The 19070-nt window shown below is 35.7% G+C and overlaps 1 protein-coding gene across 8 annotated transcripts in view; it reads right to left on the bottom strand.

Moving 5' to 3' along the window:
• Window positions 1-17827, bottom strand: part of LOC129311205 (ATP-dependent DNA helicase Q-like 2) — a 31999-nt gene extending 14172 nt beyond the window's left edge. For 3 of the 8 annotated variants that reach the window (XR_008593257.1, XM_054953328.1, XM_054953329.1), the window contains exons 1-12: window positions 17565-17827; window positions 17097-17317; window positions 15771-15917; window positions 15402-15617; window positions 14528-14632; window positions 14335-14439; window positions 14074-14196; window positions 12475-12563; window positions 10836-10872; window positions 10650-10683; window positions 7457-7509; window positions 7313-7390 (exon numbers count right to left, since the gene is read on the bottom strand). Coding sequence is in view for 6 of the 8 variants with exons in the window: in XM_054953328.1 (XP_054809303.1) it covers window positions 7313-7390; window positions 7457-7509; window positions 10650-10683; window positions 10836-10872; window positions 12475-12563; window positions 14074-14196; window positions 14335-14439; window positions 14528-14632; window positions 15402-15617; window positions 15771-15917; window positions 17097-17317; window positions 17565-17628 (1272 nt within the window). In the remaining 2 variants the exon portion in view is untranslated. Of the gene's footprint in view, window positions 1-7312; window positions 7391-7456; window positions 7510-10649; window positions 10684-10835; window positions 10873-12474; window positions 12564-14073; window positions 14197-14334; window positions 14440-14527; window positions 14644-15401; window positions 15618-15770; window positions 15918-17096; window positions 17318-17564 lie in introns of all 8 variants that reach the window. The other 5 variants (XR_008593256.1, XM_054953324.1, XM_054953325.1 and 2 more) reach the window with 3 other exon arrangements.
• Window positions 17828-19070: the final 1243 nt, after the last annotated feature.

The raw sequence follows: 19070 nt of genomic DNA, 5'->3' as shown, positions 1-19070 counted from the left end.
TTTTATTAACACAAATTAACTATTAAAATTTAGGCTGTAACCCAACTATGATTGAGTTAAATTATAAAAAAAATTTGGTGTGTTACAATTTTGGTATCAGAGCTACACGTTTCAAGATTCTTATAAATTTTGAAGTTGTTATATATTAACCTAATTTATTGACAATATACATTATTAAATCATAATACTTTTCCATTATTTTTCTTGTCTTGAGATTAATGTTGACTTAATTATGTGACTTCCATCCTTTAGGAGGGGAGAGATGGTGTCCAAAACTAGAAGAGATGGCGAAATTACCGGTGATTCTAGAGCCAATAGAAAATGACATACCTTTACTGCTACAACCGGAGCCCACACAGCAACAAATGAGGCAGGGCGAGCCCATACAGTCACAACTAAGGCAGGGTGAGCCAACAATGAGGCAAATGATGGATTTACTACAGAATCTTAATAACCGCATAAAGTGGCAAGAAGAGTTGGCCGCTTTAAGACAATATAAGGAGAATGCCAACCGAGAGGGAAATGGCCAACAAGAAGGAAGCCATACCAAGGTATACAATGTGAGCCAATCTGCTGATGAAGGCTCACCTTCCTATTCTCACCATGAGACTAGTTCGAAAAATGTGAGTTTTCACTCTGAGCAACAGACATCCACGATCACAAAGATCTGGAGTACTTTTCGTAAGTTTAATCCTCCTACTTTCGATGAAAATCTTAAGTCAGCGGTGGTTAAAGAATGGATAGATCAATTGGAGAGTATTTTTTGTATGGTTGTGTGCACTTCTAATTAGAAGGTGCAGCTGGTAATATTCATGTTACAGAAGAGTGCTAAGAAGTGGTGGGAAACATCAGGACCAAAGGATGATTCCTCTCTTACTTGAGAAGATTTTAAAGCCATATTGTTCGAGAATTATTTTCCTACTGCATTGAAAGCAGAAAAGGAGGCTGAGTTTCATGCATTCCGCCAGGGTGATCTAGATGAGGATGAATTTATTGAACAATTCAGAATTATCTAAATACTCTACTTACCTCCAGAAACATGAAGACACGGAGTGGATGGCTGAACGATTACTAGAGAAGGCGAGGCCTGATCTAAGGGAACAGTTAGCCCCTTTTGAGATCAAGACATTCAGTGAGATGTGCAATAAGCTTCGAATAGTCTCTCGGAGGAAGAGAGAGGCTAGATTAGAAGAAGCTGATAGAGAGAGGAGAAAAGAATCTCATGGGAAGCCCCCTATCCACACTAGACCTATTGGTGGAGTAGAGAAGAGGAGCAACCAAGTTTTAGGAAGCTTTAGAAATCAGAAGAAAAAGGGCTACTACCACAAGGGCCAGAGCTACAGAGGGAATCAGAGTGGGAGTCAGGGGTTCTACAGGAGGCTAGCTACCTCTACTCCTACTTCTGATACTGCTAGTGATCAAGCATGCAGTAAGTGTGGAAAGTTTCATTCTGGTGATTGTTGGGTTTGTTACATCTGCCAGAAGCCTGGTCATATTGCTCGATTCTGCTATCAAAATCAGAATAAGAGTAATGATCAGAGACCTACAGTGCCAGCACGAGTGTATGCCCTCTCTGGGCCGAAGGCTGCTAACAACCCTAATGCTATCTGAGGTATAATCCGAATCCTTAATAATGATGTTCGTGCTTTGTTTGATTCGGGTGCTACACATTCTTTTGTGTCTGATGAATGTATAAAAAGATGTAAATTGCCTGTGTGTACTTTATCTTTTAATGTGAAGATTTCTACTCCTCCTGGTTTGACTGTAAGGACTGCTAAGGCATGTCTAAATGTAGAGGTTGAGTATGAGGGTCGAAAGACCACCATAGACCTCATTTGTTTGTCTTTGTCTGGGATTGATGTTATTGTGGGGATGGATTGGTTGTCTGCAAATGGAGCTGTACTTGATTGTCAGAAAAAGAGTGTGTCACTCTCAGCTCTTACTGTAACCCCTGTAGAGTCCCCAAGTCCTATGTTGTTGTCTGCCGCTCAAGTAGAACAATGTATAAAAAAGGGCTGTCAAGCTTTTATGGTTTTCTTCTCAATCAAGGCAGAGATTGAAGAAGGTGTGGATCAGATTCCAGTAGTGAGAGAATTCCCTGACATCTCTCCTACTAAAGTGATCGATTTGCCTCCAGAACGAAAAGTTGAGTTCTAGATTGAACTCGTACCTTGTACGGGGCCTATTTCTAAGGCACCCTATAGGATGTCTCCATCGGAATTAGTTGAGTTGAAGAGACAAATTGAAGAGTTGTTAGAGAAGAGGTTTATCAGACCGAGTGTATCACCATAGGGGTCACCGGTACTATTTGTGAAAAAGAAAGATGGAAGCCTTAGATTGTGTATTGATTATAGACAATTGAATAAGGTAACCATCAAGAACAAGTACCCCTTACCTCAAATTAATGATTTGTTAGACCAATTAGTTGATTCAGCAGTGTTTTCTAAGATTGATCTAAGATCAGGGTATCATCAACTGAGGGTCAGAGCAGAGGATGTCCCTAAAACCGCTTTCAGGACTAGATATGGGCACTATGAGTTCCTGGTGATGCCGGGTTAACAAATGCCCCAACTATCTTCATGGATTATATGAATCGAATCTTCAGGCCTTATCTCGATGAATTTGTTATAGTCTTTATTGATGACATACTTATTTATTCTCGGGATGAGGTGGACCATGCTAGACATCTTAAAATTGTTTTGGAGATATTGAGAGAGCACAAGCTCTATGCCAAACTGAGCAAATGTGATTTTTGGCTTAAAGAAGTTAAATTCTTAGGCCATGTTGTTTCAGAAGAAGGGGTAGCGATGGATCCTAGTAAGATAGATGCAGCGATGAAATGGGAACAACCTCGAAGTGTGACAGAAATTAGGAGTTTCTTAAGTCTTGCAGGCTACTATCGTCGTTTCATTAAGGGTTTTTCACAAATTGCAATGCCCTTGACTAAGTTGACCAGGAATGATGCTCTATTTGTTTGGATGAACGAGTGTGTAAGTTGCCTTCCAGGAGCTGAAAAAGAGGTTGACCACCACACCGGTGCTCACTTTACTGTTCCAACTACTCCTTATACCTTGTATACTGATACTTCTAAGAAAGGTTAAGGTTGTGTATTGATGCAGGAGGATCGAGTAGTGGTTTATGCCTCTCGACAGTTGAGACCTCATGAGGAAAATTACCCTATTCATGACTTGGAGCTTGCTGCTGTGGTATTTGCCTTGAAAATTTGGAGGCACTATCTTTATGGTTCTTCTTTTGAAGTCTTCAGTGATCATAAAAGTTTAAAATATTTGTTTGATCAAAAAGAACTCGATATGAGACAACGTAAATGGATTGAGTTTTTGAAGGATTATGACTGAGTTGAAATATCATCCAGAGAAAGCTAACGTAGTCGCCGACGCTCTGAGCAGGAAGCTTGTACATACTACTCACATGATGGTTAGAAAACATGAATTATGGAGTAGTTTTCATGCAGTAAATGTAAAAGTAGTCGAGAATCATTTGGCTGCTCTGCATATTATTGAATTTGAGAATAATTTTTGGGAAGAAATCAGAATTGCGCAGCAGAACGACGATTATTTGAATAAGATTAGGGTAGAGATTGGGGCTGGAAAGGCTGAACATTTTGATGTGACCAATGATGATGTCGTGAGATATAAAGGTAGAGTGCGCGCGCCTAATGATGCTCGATTGAAAAATATCCTACTTGAGGAGGCCCATTAGAGTAGATATACCATTCACCCAGGAGCAACTAAGGGGTATCATGACTTAAGACGTGATTGGTGGTGGCCAAGGATGAAAAAAGATGTAACTGAACATGTAACTCATTGTTTGACTTGCTAGAAAGTCAAAATTGAGCATCAGAAACCAGCCGGAATGTTACAATCTCTTGATACTCCAGAGTGAAAATGGGACAGCATTTCTATGGACTTCATTACAGGATTGCCTAGAACATCTTCTAGTCATGACACTATATGGGTAATCGTAGATCGACTTACCAAATCGACTCATTTCCTTGCTATCAATATTACTTATTCTCTTGAAAAATTAACTGAAATCTATATAAGAGAAGTGGTGAGATTGCATGGAATGCCGACTAATATTGTATCTGATCGTGATCCGAGGTTCACATCAAACTTTTGAAAGTCATTACAGGAAGCCATGGGTATTTGTCTAATTTTAGCACCGCTTACCACCCCTAGACCGATGGGCAGACAGAACGAACCATATAGACTCTTGAAGATATGTTGAGGGCTTGTGCCATTGAGCTTAGAGGAAATTGAAATAGTTACTTGCCATTAGCTGAATTTGCCTACAATAATAATTTTCATTCTAACATTCAGATGGCACCTTATAAGGCATTGTATGGAAGAAAATGTAGATCGACACTGTGTTGGACAGAATTAAGTGAGAGAACTGTTTTGGGGCCAAACATTATTGATGAAACTACCCAAAAGATTGCTTTAATCAAGCAAAAATTACTCATAGCTCAAAGTAGACAAAAGAGTTATGCGGATAAGAGGAGAAGACCGCTTGAGTTTGAAGTAGGTAACCATGTATTTTTGAAAATCTCTCCGGTAACTGGTGTTGGAAGAGCTATTAAGGCTAAGAAGTTGACACCAAGGTTTATGGGGCCTTTTGAGATCTTAAAACGAGTTGGACCAGTAGCATACCAAGTAGCATTACCACCCCAAATTGCTGGTATACACAATGTATTCCATGTATCACAACTGAAGAAGTATCAACCAGATCCTTCCCATAAAATTGAACCCGAGGAAATTGAACTCAGGGAGAATTTGACCTTCAAAATTGAACTAGAAAAGATTGTGGATTACAAGGACAAGCAGTTAAGAAACAGGACCATTAGATTGGTTAAAGTAATTTGGAAGGGCACAACTCCAGGTGATGCTACTTGGGAGACTGAGGACAGTATGCGACGTGATTATCCTCATCTTTTTAATTAAGTAAGTAGTTAATAGTTACTAACTTTAGATTTTGAGGACAAAATTTCTAAAAGGAGGGGAGAATTGTAACATCTCAATTTAAATTTTAATAGTTAATTTGGGTTAATAGAAATTAAAAAAATATTTAAAGGTAAGCAAATTAATAGGAGATGATTATTAAATCTAATTTAGAATATAATTCTAAATAAAAAAATTAAAAATTAATTAATTAAAAAAAGTATATTAAATTATTATTATTATTATTATTATTAAAAAAAAGAAGAAAAGGTATGAGAAAGAGGAAGGAAAGAAAGAAGAAAAAGAAACCACTTTCGGCCGCTGCATGCATCAATCATGTGTATAAAATAATAAAAAAAAAGAAGAAGAGAGAGGAAAGAAGAAATAATAAAAAAATGTGGGACCCACTGAATTTTTATAAAAACTCACCTGTTTCCGTCGTTTCTTCATTCTTCCCTGTGCGCGAGCTAAGGCAGAGAGAGAGCGTCTGTGAGCGTGAGTCGCCGGTGTGGAAGATCTAAATTTTTAAGGTAAGAGTTTTCAATAAGATATTTAACGTGTGATTTCAAACTTTTCAAGACTAAGTGTTCTAAAAATTTTTCTTAATCATCCTTCCTCTTTGATTTCTGATTTTATAGTGGTAAAAAATTAGGATCTGGAAGAAAGATGAATTTATGTTGAATAAATATGATTTATAAGGTTATTAGTAGTATAATAAATGTTTTAGAGTATAAATTTGTTGATGATCTTTGAATTTGTGGCTTATGGATCAAATTCTAAACTAGATCTGAAAATATATGTTGATTTATTGAGATTTAGATGATTATTTGGGATGAGAAATGAATTATTATGACTATAGGATTATGATTCTAAGCTAAAGACTCAATTTTTAATTTTTGGGTATTTTAGGTGCGAATTTATAAAATAAAAAAAAATTTTAATAATAGAAATTAGTTTAGAAGTTGATTTTTAGATTATTAATGTTTATTGATGACTAAAAGAGGAGTTAAAAATTTTACTTAATAGTATTAACTCTAGATTTGTATTAAGATTGAGATTAGAAATTATGCTATATTTTTAATTCTATTATTAAAATTATTTTATTAGTTTCAAAAATTGAAACTAATATTTATAAATAATATGTTAATTGTAGATTGTATTATTGGTGAAGATTGTGGTGGGAGAGAAATTGTAAGAAATAATTTATTGAAAAAGCCACGAGGTAACCATGCTTTTAATTTGTGATTAGTGTTACTTCATGTTAATTGGGTGATTATTGAAAAATTATGAATTTTGTAATATTGTATATTATTATGAATTTGTTTGATTATTGTGGGAGGTGTTGGGAAATTTGCTATTATTGTTGTATTTATGTGCCACGTGGTACGTCCCTATTGAAGCTCAATAGGTGGCTTGTAAGGACTTGGGCTAATCTACCTTTGGCCGGATAATTTAGCACCAAGTGAGGGCTACGGCTCGAGGTTAATGGAGGGATATAAAGATGGTTATTTGTGTGTATTGTAATATTTCTTATATTTATTGAAATTATATTATTCTTAATTCTCACCTAATAAGCACACACTTAACTGTTTGTATATACTATCATAAATTGGCTATGGTTACTGGGACTTTTGAGTCTCATTATGTGGTTAACAATTTTCAGAAGAAGAGCCACAAGTGACACGTGAAAGAGTCCCAGACGCTTAGTCGCTTAGATTCACTGTATCTTTTCGGTATTTGATTTATGATTTATAATGTGTTATATTGCCAATATTATGGCTTTTTGTTTATTGACAATTATATGAATATATAAATGTAATTATGCCTTTCAAACTATTTTTATTTTTAGTAGACTTTGGATGACTGTAATTTAATATTTGGTTTACTTTGAATTGATTAAATGGCATGAATATGAGGCCAAATAACTGACTTATTTTGAAAATTTACTAAATTATTTATTTTACTTATTGGGAATATAAGGATGAATAAATGTGATTTAGCCTAATGGCATGTGGGAGGTAAAAATTTGTCTAAAATGTTGTATTGTGCAAGTTTAAACTAATTATAAAATATTTTTATATTAAATTTATTGATATAAAATGTGTTGGGTGGCTGTAATCCAACTATAATTGAGTTAAATTATAAAAAAAAAATTGGTGTGTTACACTTGAAAATAAAAAATTCTTGTCAATCACATGTTCCTCATCTTAAAAGGGAAGTTGAAGACACAGGCCCCAAAATGAGTTAATATTTTGAGTTCAGCAAAATCAGGTCCTATCTCCTGCAAGCTTCAGCTTTCATGGAAAATGATATAGCATACAAAGATTTGAGAAAATAGACATGCCAATCTTTACCTGCCGCGGCACATCACCAGGTCTAAAGTAGAGAACACATTCAGATGGGAGTCCATCTCTCCCAGCTCGACCACTTTCCTGTAGGAAGGGTTTAATGACAGGAAAAATGAAACAGGAGAAAACTATAGGATGGATGGCTCAAACCTGGTAGTATGTTTCCATTGATTTGCTCAAGCTATGATGGATGACAAATCTGACTACATGAAAAAAAAAATCTCCCATTAAACATTCTCATCATATTTGAATTAAACAGCAAAAACAACACGCACGTTCAGCCTATTACAATGGGGTCGCTGACTTAAAAAAAATATAGCATTCAAACTCTCTTTCCTATGCAAGCATGAAACCCATCAAAGGCAAAAAGAACATTGGTTTTCACAAGCACAAAAAGTATCATTGTCAAAAAAAAAAAGGGAGAATCATTGTCCAATAATATGTCAGAAAACAAGACAGAGAGTTAAAATTTGTTACACGAGATTTGTGGATTAGCAAGGAGTCAAAAGGGTAATTAGCATAGGTTAGTTGAGAATTGTCAGGGGGAAACTATTAGAAGAAGGTCAAATAGTTAAGAATATACCAACCAACTGTAATCACCCTTAATACCCTTATGGTTTATAGAAAGGTAAAGGCATGGGAAAGATGCTTGTGAATGAATAGAATATAGTTCTGTTTTGTTTCCTCTACATATCAACTGGCATAAAAGCAATGTTCAAAGAGTAATGGCTAGAGGGCATGATGACTTCAAAAGGATGAAATTGGAGATGAGTCTGCTTCAATAAGAGGTAATCAATTTGCAGAATATAGTGAAAAAAGTGGAACATATAACTTTGAGCTCTATTAAGAGGGGCAGAGGAAGGTCTAAGAGAACACTCTTGAAAATTGTTGAACGCGATCTCTTAATTAATAATATTTCTAAAAACTTGGTAAATGATAGAGCACAATGGCGTCTTGCAATCCATGTAGCCGACCCCACCTAGTGGGATAAAGGCTTGTTGTTGTTGTTGGATGTTGTAAATGGACCAGCAAGGAGCAAACTTTCAGCAAGTATCTCTGAGAGAGTGGCAAATTCAAATGAAGAAAATTGTGGTTTTTTTTTTTTTTTTGCCCGTTTGGCTTGGTGGGGGAGAGTCCAATAAAATCAGTGAAGAAAGTGGAGAACAGTTCAAGAAAGCCAATGAGAAAACCAGCGAGTTACATTGTGTTGCTTCCAAATTCTCTTCCTCCTTTGAAACGTTTCTACAACTACACAAGCCGGGCCATCATCTTCATTAGAATCGGTTAGGATGAGTAAAAGCAACTTACAAGTTGAGAGCCCAGACATCCTATGCAACATCAAGACTAAGATTCAAGACAAGAAAAGCAAAGATTCATCAGAGAAGCAGCACTTGATTTTCACCAGATAAGGTGCACATTAAGATTAAATGGGATTTGAAACAGCTGACAAGGAAAGAGCACCCCAGAATATTGATAATAAAAGCTGGTTGAAAGAGTTCTTGAACCAATTCTTTCGTCTGACAATAAAGCTCTGCAAACTATACATCTGAGAAAGCTGTTACTGAATTCAATGACTAGTAAAATACTGTAACAACAACAAACCTTATTTCATTAAAGTGGGGTAACAACTAGCCAAATATGACAACTTTTTTTTTTTTTTGGTAGAAGCTACTTTGCAAGATGTGGGGGTTTCAAGAAAGTGCTCTATCGCAAGAATTGCTATGGTTACGCACAATATCCAACCAGGAACATGAACAGGAACCATTTGCTTCTTCAAGTGAGACGATAGCTGTATTTTATTAAAAATTACTCTTTCCTGGTACAGCCAAAAAGTTGAATTTCTGAGAGGTCAGAATACTGTGCAAGGAGTTCTTTTAGTAAAAGCTGTTCTAAGGCTGGAAGATACTCCAATGGAAACAGTTCTATCACTGAAAGACGCTGATAAGTCCCTCACAAAACTACACCAGAGAAGAACACAAAATGTGCTATATATCACTGAAATAACACACATCACAAAACTGACAATGAAACATAAATATTCATGGAAGAGGAGTTTACAGCATGCCATTCACTCACAAAGTCACACTAGAACCAACAATATTCACCCTGAGGACAATAAAACAAAAATCCCTTTCTACTGAAATGGAGAGTCCTTCTAAGATAAAAGGATTACAACACCTCACCACTCATACTAGTATACTATCACTACAACCAGCTTCATACAAATCACAGAAGCACAAAAGACAAAACACATAGCACACAAGCTCAGCAACCATAAAATGACAAAGTAGAAAGAACAGATGCCAACTTTTGAGAAGTTGGCTCTCTCCTTACTAAACCAGATCCATGTTCTCCTTGAGCAATTCACTTCTCCGCTTTTTCTATGTATGCCCTGTCAAATACTGTTTTAACAGCTCTGTCCTACCTCTTCATCGTTACCCCCTTTTTTTGCTTCTCTACTTTTCTGTTCTTTTGCGTATAAACTTTTGGGTTCTCTACCAGACCATCAGTCCCACCCTTCTCACCTCTTTCACTCCCTTCTGTCCCTTGCTGTGGGTTGGGGTCGCATGGGTTGATTTAAGTCCCATCAGATACTCTCAATTCCTAAACCTTCCCAATTATCCAAGGAAGACATTAGAAGGATTTATCGCAATAACCATAGACGAACAAGGGCGGCTATACAAGAACCAGCAACTAGGTAAACCTTACCAGCCATTTTTCAGGGGGCCAGTATTGTTACATGAGATTAGAGGATTGATAATTAGTCAAACGGGTACTTAAAAGTTAGTTGTGAAATATGTTAGTTAGGATCTGTTGGAAGGTCAGATAGTTAAGAATATAACAATCAACTGCAATCACCCTCAATACCCTTATGGTTACAAATAAGGGCAAGACAAGTGGAAGAGACACGTGAATTGAAAAAAGCTGTGCTTATATGCTGTGTGCACCAAAAAAGAAAAAAAGAGTATATACTCATGTTGACATCAGAAACACAAAAATGAATCTTACATGGTGAACTGAGGCCACCTTAGTTCAGTTTTCAATTAATAAAATGAACCAATTATAGTTGCAAACACCATCCCCAGTAGCATAGTGAATAAAATATATACGCAACATATTGGCAGTTTTTTTAAAAGCAAAAATGAGCAGAATGGAAATGATACATGGGAATTAGGAATAGTAAGGGTAATACAGGTAATAGCAGGGGAAGGGAATTTTGGGAATTTAAATAATCTCTCCATAGATACTGAATAGGGGCCGTGCAGAGTATTAGGGTGTCTTGTGGAATCTAATATCAGTTTACTTTTCCCATTCTCTGTGCATCAATTTTTGAAATACTAACCATCTGGTTTGTTGATTCCCATGCCAAATGCCACCTGAAATGCATATTCAAATAGACTTAAAAGGTATCAGGCTAAGACTGGGGCAAAACTCAGGAACAGAAGAATTCAAACATTTATTTGACCTAAAAAAGAACAGAAAACATAAATCAAACACGTCACAGAACAACAATTCCAGAGATACATACCGTACCAACTATGACCTGCAACTTGCTATTGCTCCACCTATGCAATCAAACATGAATAATAGGCTCAATTAATTCATTCGGTCCTAAAATGTTACATCACAAAAATCTATAATGCAATCTTTTAAACCCTTATCTGGACAGTGAATTTGAAAGGAATTGGGTCGCAGGTCAATGGGTAGCCAAGGTCTAACTAAAGATCAAATAAGATAACACTGTAATTATGTGAATTAAAGACTTAAAACACCTACCAAAAAAAAAAAAACACACACACACACTTTGTCAAACTTCTTTATCACCATAAAAAATAAAAAAATAAAAATAATGATATAAAAGTAGCAATAGATATTATTACAAAGGGAAAAATCCTGCGCACCTAACCAGACCCCCACGTGCATGAGAACTTGTTAGCTGCAAATAGCCACCTGAATTTATAAAACTGAAAATCAGAACCCTCAACTTTTACAGCAATAGAAATAGATACTTATGTCAATATTCCCCTTAACAATGGTAATTCAAATGTCACATCAAACTTCCCTACAATTTATGTAACAAGTAACATGGCATGAGTGGTGGCATTCGTGACAAATGGAAACTTACCCGTCAATTATGGGAAAGCATGATGTGGCATTTGAGTTAACGCTGTAAAAGAGGAGTTGACAAAATGGTCTAGTTCTTGCCTATGAAAGTTGAGGGACCAAAATTCTGATTTTGCAAGTTCTAGGGCCGTTTTGCAAGACACTTAAAGCTCAAGGGGCTTTCGTTTTTTTTTTTTCCAACTATAGCATATTATAAAAAATATAAATTGACTATCAACACTTTTAAACCAAAATTTAAATTCTTTTGGTCATTTATAATGCAAATTATTAAACCTTGTAGAAATTTTTCAGAGAGAAAAAGGCCTAAAATATGTAGCAGTACTAGAAATTTGCATTTAATTTTGATCTGCCATTTTTAGAAACCCAGCTTCAAGCCAGTGGTTTTCATACCATCTATCAAGCCTTGACAGCTTTACAAGTCTAATACAATCCAACAATTAAAGCAAATAAATAGTAAGATTTGGATACAAAGTCTTGCTGGTTACACATTCAATTGGCTGATTTGACTAGGTCATTTCAGCTTTTAGAATACTAATATTATATGCTTTCCAATTTCAGTCTTCATCAAAATGAATGACATAGAAAGGAAAAGCCAGATCAGTCTCAAGTTTCTTTGATTATAGACAAGATTTAAGACATAAGAGCCAAGTGCGATTTCACACTGTTGCTTTAAGACTGGCTGATCAGAACCCATACCCAAATTCACTAAAGATCTTTTGGGGAATAGATACAGTTCAGGAGGCCTAATGGGTCGGATAAAGCTCACACACAGCCACTACTAATGTTCTATAAGTTACAGAGTGGATTTAAACAGCAAGGTTCATCTAGGAGAGCTAAAAATAGCAAAGCCATTTAGATTCACCAAACATCTCATTTTCAGAGTTCCACTTATACCTCCACCTCTCCAATCCCAATTCCATTTCACCAAACAGGGCATAACATTTCTAGTGACAATGGATTTAGCAGAGTTGAGCAAGAACTAACACATAAAGCATCCACACTTCTTTAATGAACCACAATTGATGGTGTGATCACTACTTTACCGCATATGTACTTTTTCCCGAGCATGTACATCCATATCTGCATGGTAATAATCTGCAGAAATTCCCCTCTCCCTTAACTCCATTGCAACCTACAGAATTTGATTATAAAAGAACAAGTATTAATTCTACTTTACAAGGTGACAATTCATGTATTAGTAAAATAGCCAGAACACTGTACATAGGTAATCTAGTCCATGCTGCATGTGTTTTCCAAAGTTAGAATCTGAACATAGGCTGATCTCCCTACTTAATTTGAAGCACATGTTTGGCAAAAGTACAAGTGAAAGGTATGAAATAGTAAAAGCAAGAATTTTTTTCAACTCTATTTTGTTACTCATTTAGCTTCTTTTCTTATCATTAGTATTTTCATCTCAGGTTACGGTCTCAAATCTTTCCAAAAGAAAGTTCTGCGTTTCTTTTAGTGGGTTTTAACCATAAAATCAAAGTTCTAGTAATGTAGCACTGTAGGGTACAAATTTTTTTTGTTGACCAAACTGTAGGGTACAAATAAAAATCCATGAAATCATGATAATATAAGAACAAAAGTTACATCAGGGCATGCTGCAATCATATATGAAATAGTAAACTACAATTAACTTGATCAGGCAAACAAAATAAACGTGATGACAGTCCGCAGAAAATATTAGAAGCATACTCTTCAACTTGGCTAATAATTATCCTTGTTATACTAGTGCAAAGACACCATAATGCCATAAATTTTGTTGGAATGTTGTGATTATGGGCTCATTCACTCTCTGACTGTCCCTTCTTTATTACACGGTAATTTAGAATCATAGTCAACTAATTTCTTTCCTTGTTTATTTTCATGTATCATGCTATCTTTCTCATGAATCTATCTTTTTTTTCCTCCTTAATTTCTGAGATTTTAGCTAATTCCTAGATCAGATCTCTTTTCATATAATGCTCCAGCTTCAAAATAAGATGAGACATAATTGACTTCTGAATTCCAAAATTCCACATGAAGAAGATTAGAGAAAAAAAAGATGTTTGATTTTGGAATTCTTTACAGAGAACTAAGTTACCTATACATAAGAGATCCCAGGCAACAAGTCAGCCTGTAGATGTCAGACTCAAGTCTCACTGAAGTAAAGCATGTGTACATTAGTTCTTAAGTAGCAGACACGAAGGCCTTGTCAGGAAGGAAACCTGAAAATTGGCAACTTAGTCTGCTGCCTCATGTGATTGGTAATGTGTTTTACCAATTCTATGCTGTTATTTGTTTCCATTCATATTCTGACTTGGTCTTCTCATGGAATTGAAGCTTTTATATTTGTTTCCTTAGTTTTCAATTAGGTTGATTTTGTTTTTAGCTTCCTGACATTCTGGGATCTGATAGACCAAACTTGTGGCCAATGTCCCTTATGGTTGTTACTTGAAGATCATTAATATTCTTTACCTTCCTGTTATTCTGCTTTTTAAAGGATTATTGCCATCAATCATAAATTTTCCCACTAATGTTCCATTTATCTCACATGGTATGTGGGAGACCTCACCTCAGTCTTGAAAGCAAGATTTTGCTTGTGATTTTGAAATATGCACGTATACTTAATGCAAGAGAGAGATCCTAATCACACATACCTGTTCACATTCTTTCCTGGAGAAACAATAAACTATCCCAGATTCCTTGTTTGGATAAGATTCTTGAATGAATTCGGCAATTTCATCAATAACCGCCTTACCAACAGATGACTTTTCCTTTACCTTCAGCAAAAAGCAATATAAATAATTTTAGTTTGATATTGAAATAATGTTTATAATTATATCTTCTTAGTCTCCTTTTATTTGAAGGGAAAAAAAAAACCAAAGAATGCAATGAAAGGACTACTCTTATAAATATACCATATAAAATAGGTTTGGTCTGTTGACCGTGCTGACAAATTTGACACATCTCGGAATGTGCAACATTTCAATCAGATCATTTTGGACTCTTTGAGTAGCAGTTGCCTGACCAATAAGGTTACATAGCAGAAATCAAAACTGTTTTATTACTTTTATACCTGACGATAAAAGAAGGGTGAAGAAGAAGACTCACAGTCAAAGCAACTAATGGAACATTAGGAAATTGAGTCTTGAGAATACCAAGGTTCTTGTAATCAGGTCTAAAGTCATGACCCCATTGACTACAGCAATGTGCCTCCTGCAAGGCAACTGAAAATCATAAGCCAAGAAGTCAAACAACTGATTAAAGTTGTCATGACAATCTGTGTCCCATTCAAAATAGCACAGTAACAGAGGCTTGAGAAGTGTAGAATAACCAAGCAATGCAAAATACTAATACTGGAAAACGCTGAAACAAACAAATATGCCAGATTCCAAATATGGAACATCCAAAACAAGTGCATATACTATATACCATCTGACTGACACCCAACAGTTTTTCCCTTTGAATAAACAATCAGGCATTGAAAAAAAAAAATGTCCCTGGATTTAAGCGAGGGCTTTTACTCAGGGAATGACTTTCAGCCCGATATGACTGCACGGCATGGGGATAGATAATTGCCTTTATAGAAGAGTTTCCTGTGGTAGGATGATGAAAACATGTACTACCCATAATATCAATTCATAGAAAGCTCATTAGTTTCTTCCTCTAGTACACAACAGAAATGTACTAGAGTGGCTCAAATCAGAGCATTCCCTCTTCATGGGAGATAGTCTGAAGCAACATGTCACAAATTCACAACCTTGTGGATAAATATGTCATAGCATTTAGTTGAAGCAGGGCATAAAGCATATCAGAAAATCAAGCAAGGCAGAATACATGTTCTTGGAAAACATCTGCATGAAGCCTTAGAATCAACAAGTACTGACATTTTTTTGGTGAATATAAGTACTGACAATTTCAAAAGCAATGATAATAACAAACAAATTGCAGAGCAAGTCTAAGAAAAATGTTACTATGCACTCACATCTATTGAAATTAGAGAGAGACGACCAGAGTGATGACACTTTTCTAGTTTTGACATAAATCTCTTGCTCTTTGATATTTTTTCGGGCGTGACATACAATACTTTGAGATCCCCCTCACCCTTATCCAGCACCTTGTATATGAACTTCTCATCTTCCTTAGTTGTTGTTGATGTCAACATGTATGCTGGGATCCCTAAAGCAGTCAAACCCATAACCTAAAGCAGTCAACAACCCCCACCCCCCCCCCAAAAAAATGAAAATCAAAATTAAAATAAACAATTAGCGAAAAGCAGTGCAGCTGCAACTCAACCGAAGGCTCATGGAAGAAAAATTGGATTAAGATTTTAATGAAATTAAGCACTGCAAACCTGATCCTGAATCAAAGAAAGCAAAGGACTGACAACAAGAGCAATCCCATCACGCAGAACAGCAGGAAACTGGTAGCAGAGGCTCTTGCCACCACCCGCTGCCATAATCACCAGAACATCCCTTCCACTCATGATGGCATTAATTATCTATCATCATCAATATGCTACTTATTAATATACTATACACACAAGAAAATCATCAGAGAGAAGAAGACTAAAGCACTCAAACTTAAGTCCTCAAACCATGGCTATAGTCTACATGAATCAATAGATTCTTAACAGCATTGGAAAACAGAGATAATAACCCAGAATTTGAATACAAATTTCAGAAGCTAAAAATGATTAATTAAGATTAGAAACTAAAAAGCTTGCCATAATAATACAATGCAAGATAAACCTTTTCACATAATTTTCATTTGTTAACTAAATGGGGTACAGTGTAAACATATGCCAAAGGGCTCAGACATGAGATTAATAAATAATTTATCACAATGTTTCAAATAAAACAAAACGCTATTCTCTTTCATGTAGTTAGGAAGCATGGATACTGGTACAGGCATGAAAACAAGAAATGGTGATCTGACAATTGTCCTCATATGATTTAAGGTGCCATGTAGTGTTACGTTGAGCCTACTAAAAATATTCTGTATCCATCGCGCACAAACATGGTTCTGTATTTTAAGTTTTCATGCTTCTTTGTTGTTCCAATTTCTTCCTTCCAGATCTATAATGTGAAGTAACTAGAGGTTTGGTGGGCAAGGATTTCTCACGGACCATGAAGCAAATTTTAATGGATAGTTCGGAGGAATAAGGAAAGAAAGGACTTGTGGAGGCGGGTACTAATTGGTGCATAATGCGTCTACCCTCAAAGAGAAGTATATGGTTGCATTGGATTTGACGGGATATTTTTTGTAGCTTCTGTCTGGTATCCAACTCTTCATTATTTTCAATGAATCTCCTGACATCTTGGAGGGATTTAATTTGCTCATGTGTCTTTTTTCATTCTTTATTTTGTTCTGTTTGATTTGTGATGAATGATGTCATGTTCTTCTTCAATATATTCCTCCTTTCACTACTTCTCTGGGAATGAAACTGGGAACAGTCACCATCAACAGCTATCTGCTTAAAGGAGACGGAGAAAGATAGGGTGGGTGTTTGTGTGTGTGTGTGTGGGGGGGGGGGGGGAGTTGTCTCAACTTCAAGAGAACTTCAGAACAAGGAAATAAATAGCGGCTTATGTGGAATGGAAACATGTTTGTACTTCTTTGAGATGCACTAAGAACATTTACCTCAATTTTTTTTTCTTGTTTGAGTCAAATAATTTACCTCTCTTTGGTTTGCACGATATGTAGAGATGCCAAATATATTCAACCTGACATCATCTGCTTCAGGATCCCATTCAAATGGCCCAGACCAATTTTCCACAGCACTTGGAGCACCACCATTGACCTGGTTTCCAGATTCTTCACATGCTTCCAGTACAGCCTGGAGCTCCGATTTTCTCTCGTGCAACCTCTCTTGTCGTTCGATCAATGCCCTTATTTGATCTTCACAAAGATCATTACATTTGGAAACGAAAAAATTAGTACACGAGTAACGCCACCACCCACCACCCTTCAGGGGTTCGCATATTGCAGCGCTACCTTTATACTACGAAACCATCACAACCTACTAATATTCAATGATTCAATCCACTCACTAAATTTACATCTCTTGCTTGAAAAATGTATATTAGCATGTGCGGAATTTTTATTTTTATTTTTTTGTGAAAGATAAATATGTAGGAAGAAGCACCTTCAACATCTTGAATCTCAACCTCCACGTTAAGAAGCTCCTGTAACAAATCGTTGGGCTCCATCCTCACACAAAAATTATAATAGTGTAGGCAAGCCGGCGCACAAATATATCAACAAGCTATCAGCTTACACTTAAGAATAAGAGAGGAGACTTAAAAAAGTAGCATAATGGCACAGTTGAAGTTGCTCTGAGAAATCGCAGTGGCTGGCATTTCAGCCATTAAAATTGAGTTTTCATTTTTATTTCCGACACGAGCACAGGGAGGGCGGGGGGACCAACAACATGAAGACGATAGTCGAAAGGTTCTTTGTGGGCTAGACGGGCCTTTTCTGTGACAAGTTAGGGCTGAGCCCAAAATTATGGTCCCCCGCAAAGCCTCGGGAACATCAGTTTTTCTACAAAGAAAAGTAGAAAACAATGCAAAAGTCGTATTAAAACAAAAAAAACAAAACAAAACAAAACAAAAGAAATGCCCAAGAGCATGGGTTAAAAGGAAACAAAGTGAAGCCCGAAGTACGTCGGATTGGTATTTGAAGAAAGACCAAAAGAGAACTTCGCTTATATCTATAAACGGGGAAAAAAAAACAGAACTTAGCTTGATGTTACACTTGCTCGGACCTCTTACCCAGTGCCTTGTTTCTGGATCAGCACGCGCTGGAGGGAAGTGATCAGCCATGGTGGGCAACACACGGATATAAACCGAATGACACATGCAAAAAGTGAAAAAAACTAGACTTGCTACGACTAAAAACTGCCGGTTAGTGGAGGGAATTGCATCAATTTATTTTAAAATTTTAAATTCAAATTCTAAAATATGCAATCATGTTAAATAAAACATTTAAGGCGTATATGGGTAAAAAAGTCCCACACTGCAACTTAGATTAGATTAAATGAGTAGGGACCGGACCTACTATTACCTTGAGGGGGCCAACTTTATTGTAATTTTTATGTGTGAGGGTGTATTGCTAGCTATTGTGTGTCTCTGAGTGTGTGGAGTTCCACCCCTTAATAAAAAGATTACTCCCCCCGACACATATATATAGTTTTTTATATTGTATGTATATTAAACAAAAACATACTTCCTTCATTTAAAAAATATAAGACATTTTTTATGAGATAAGATGTTAAAAAATATAATATATTTTAGATTTTTTAATGTGTAGTTAATGAGATTTTTTTCAAGTATACCCCTAATGAGGGGAGTGTAATTGATAAAAATTTTTAATTGAGACACTATATTAAATAAAAATAGACATATAATATTAGTTTTTTTTTGCCAGGTTAATATTAGTTTAAATACATGGAGCATGTAATTTTTTATATGTATAAAAAATATACTAGGACTTAACTTTATCTTTTTATTTTTGAAAAAATATATAATTCTAAATGATTCTTATCTTATGATTTTTTTCATATTATAAAAGTATTTTAATATAATTTTTATTCTAAATATAAATTTTTTTAAAAAATATCAATATGTATAATAACTTCTTTTTTTTGAAA

Source organism: Prosopis cineraria, unplaced genomic scaffold, assembly GCF_029017545.1.
Source record: "Prosopis cineraria cultivar Desert tree isolate PC_DT_omini unplaced genomic scaffold, ASM2901754v1 PC5, whole genome shotgun sequence".
NCBI lineage: Eukaryota > Viridiplantae > Streptophyta > Magnoliopsida > Fabales > Fabaceae > Prosopis > Prosopis cineraria.
Note: the sequence above shows the minus strand (reverse complement) of the source record. Positions and strands in the feature narration are given on the sequence as shown.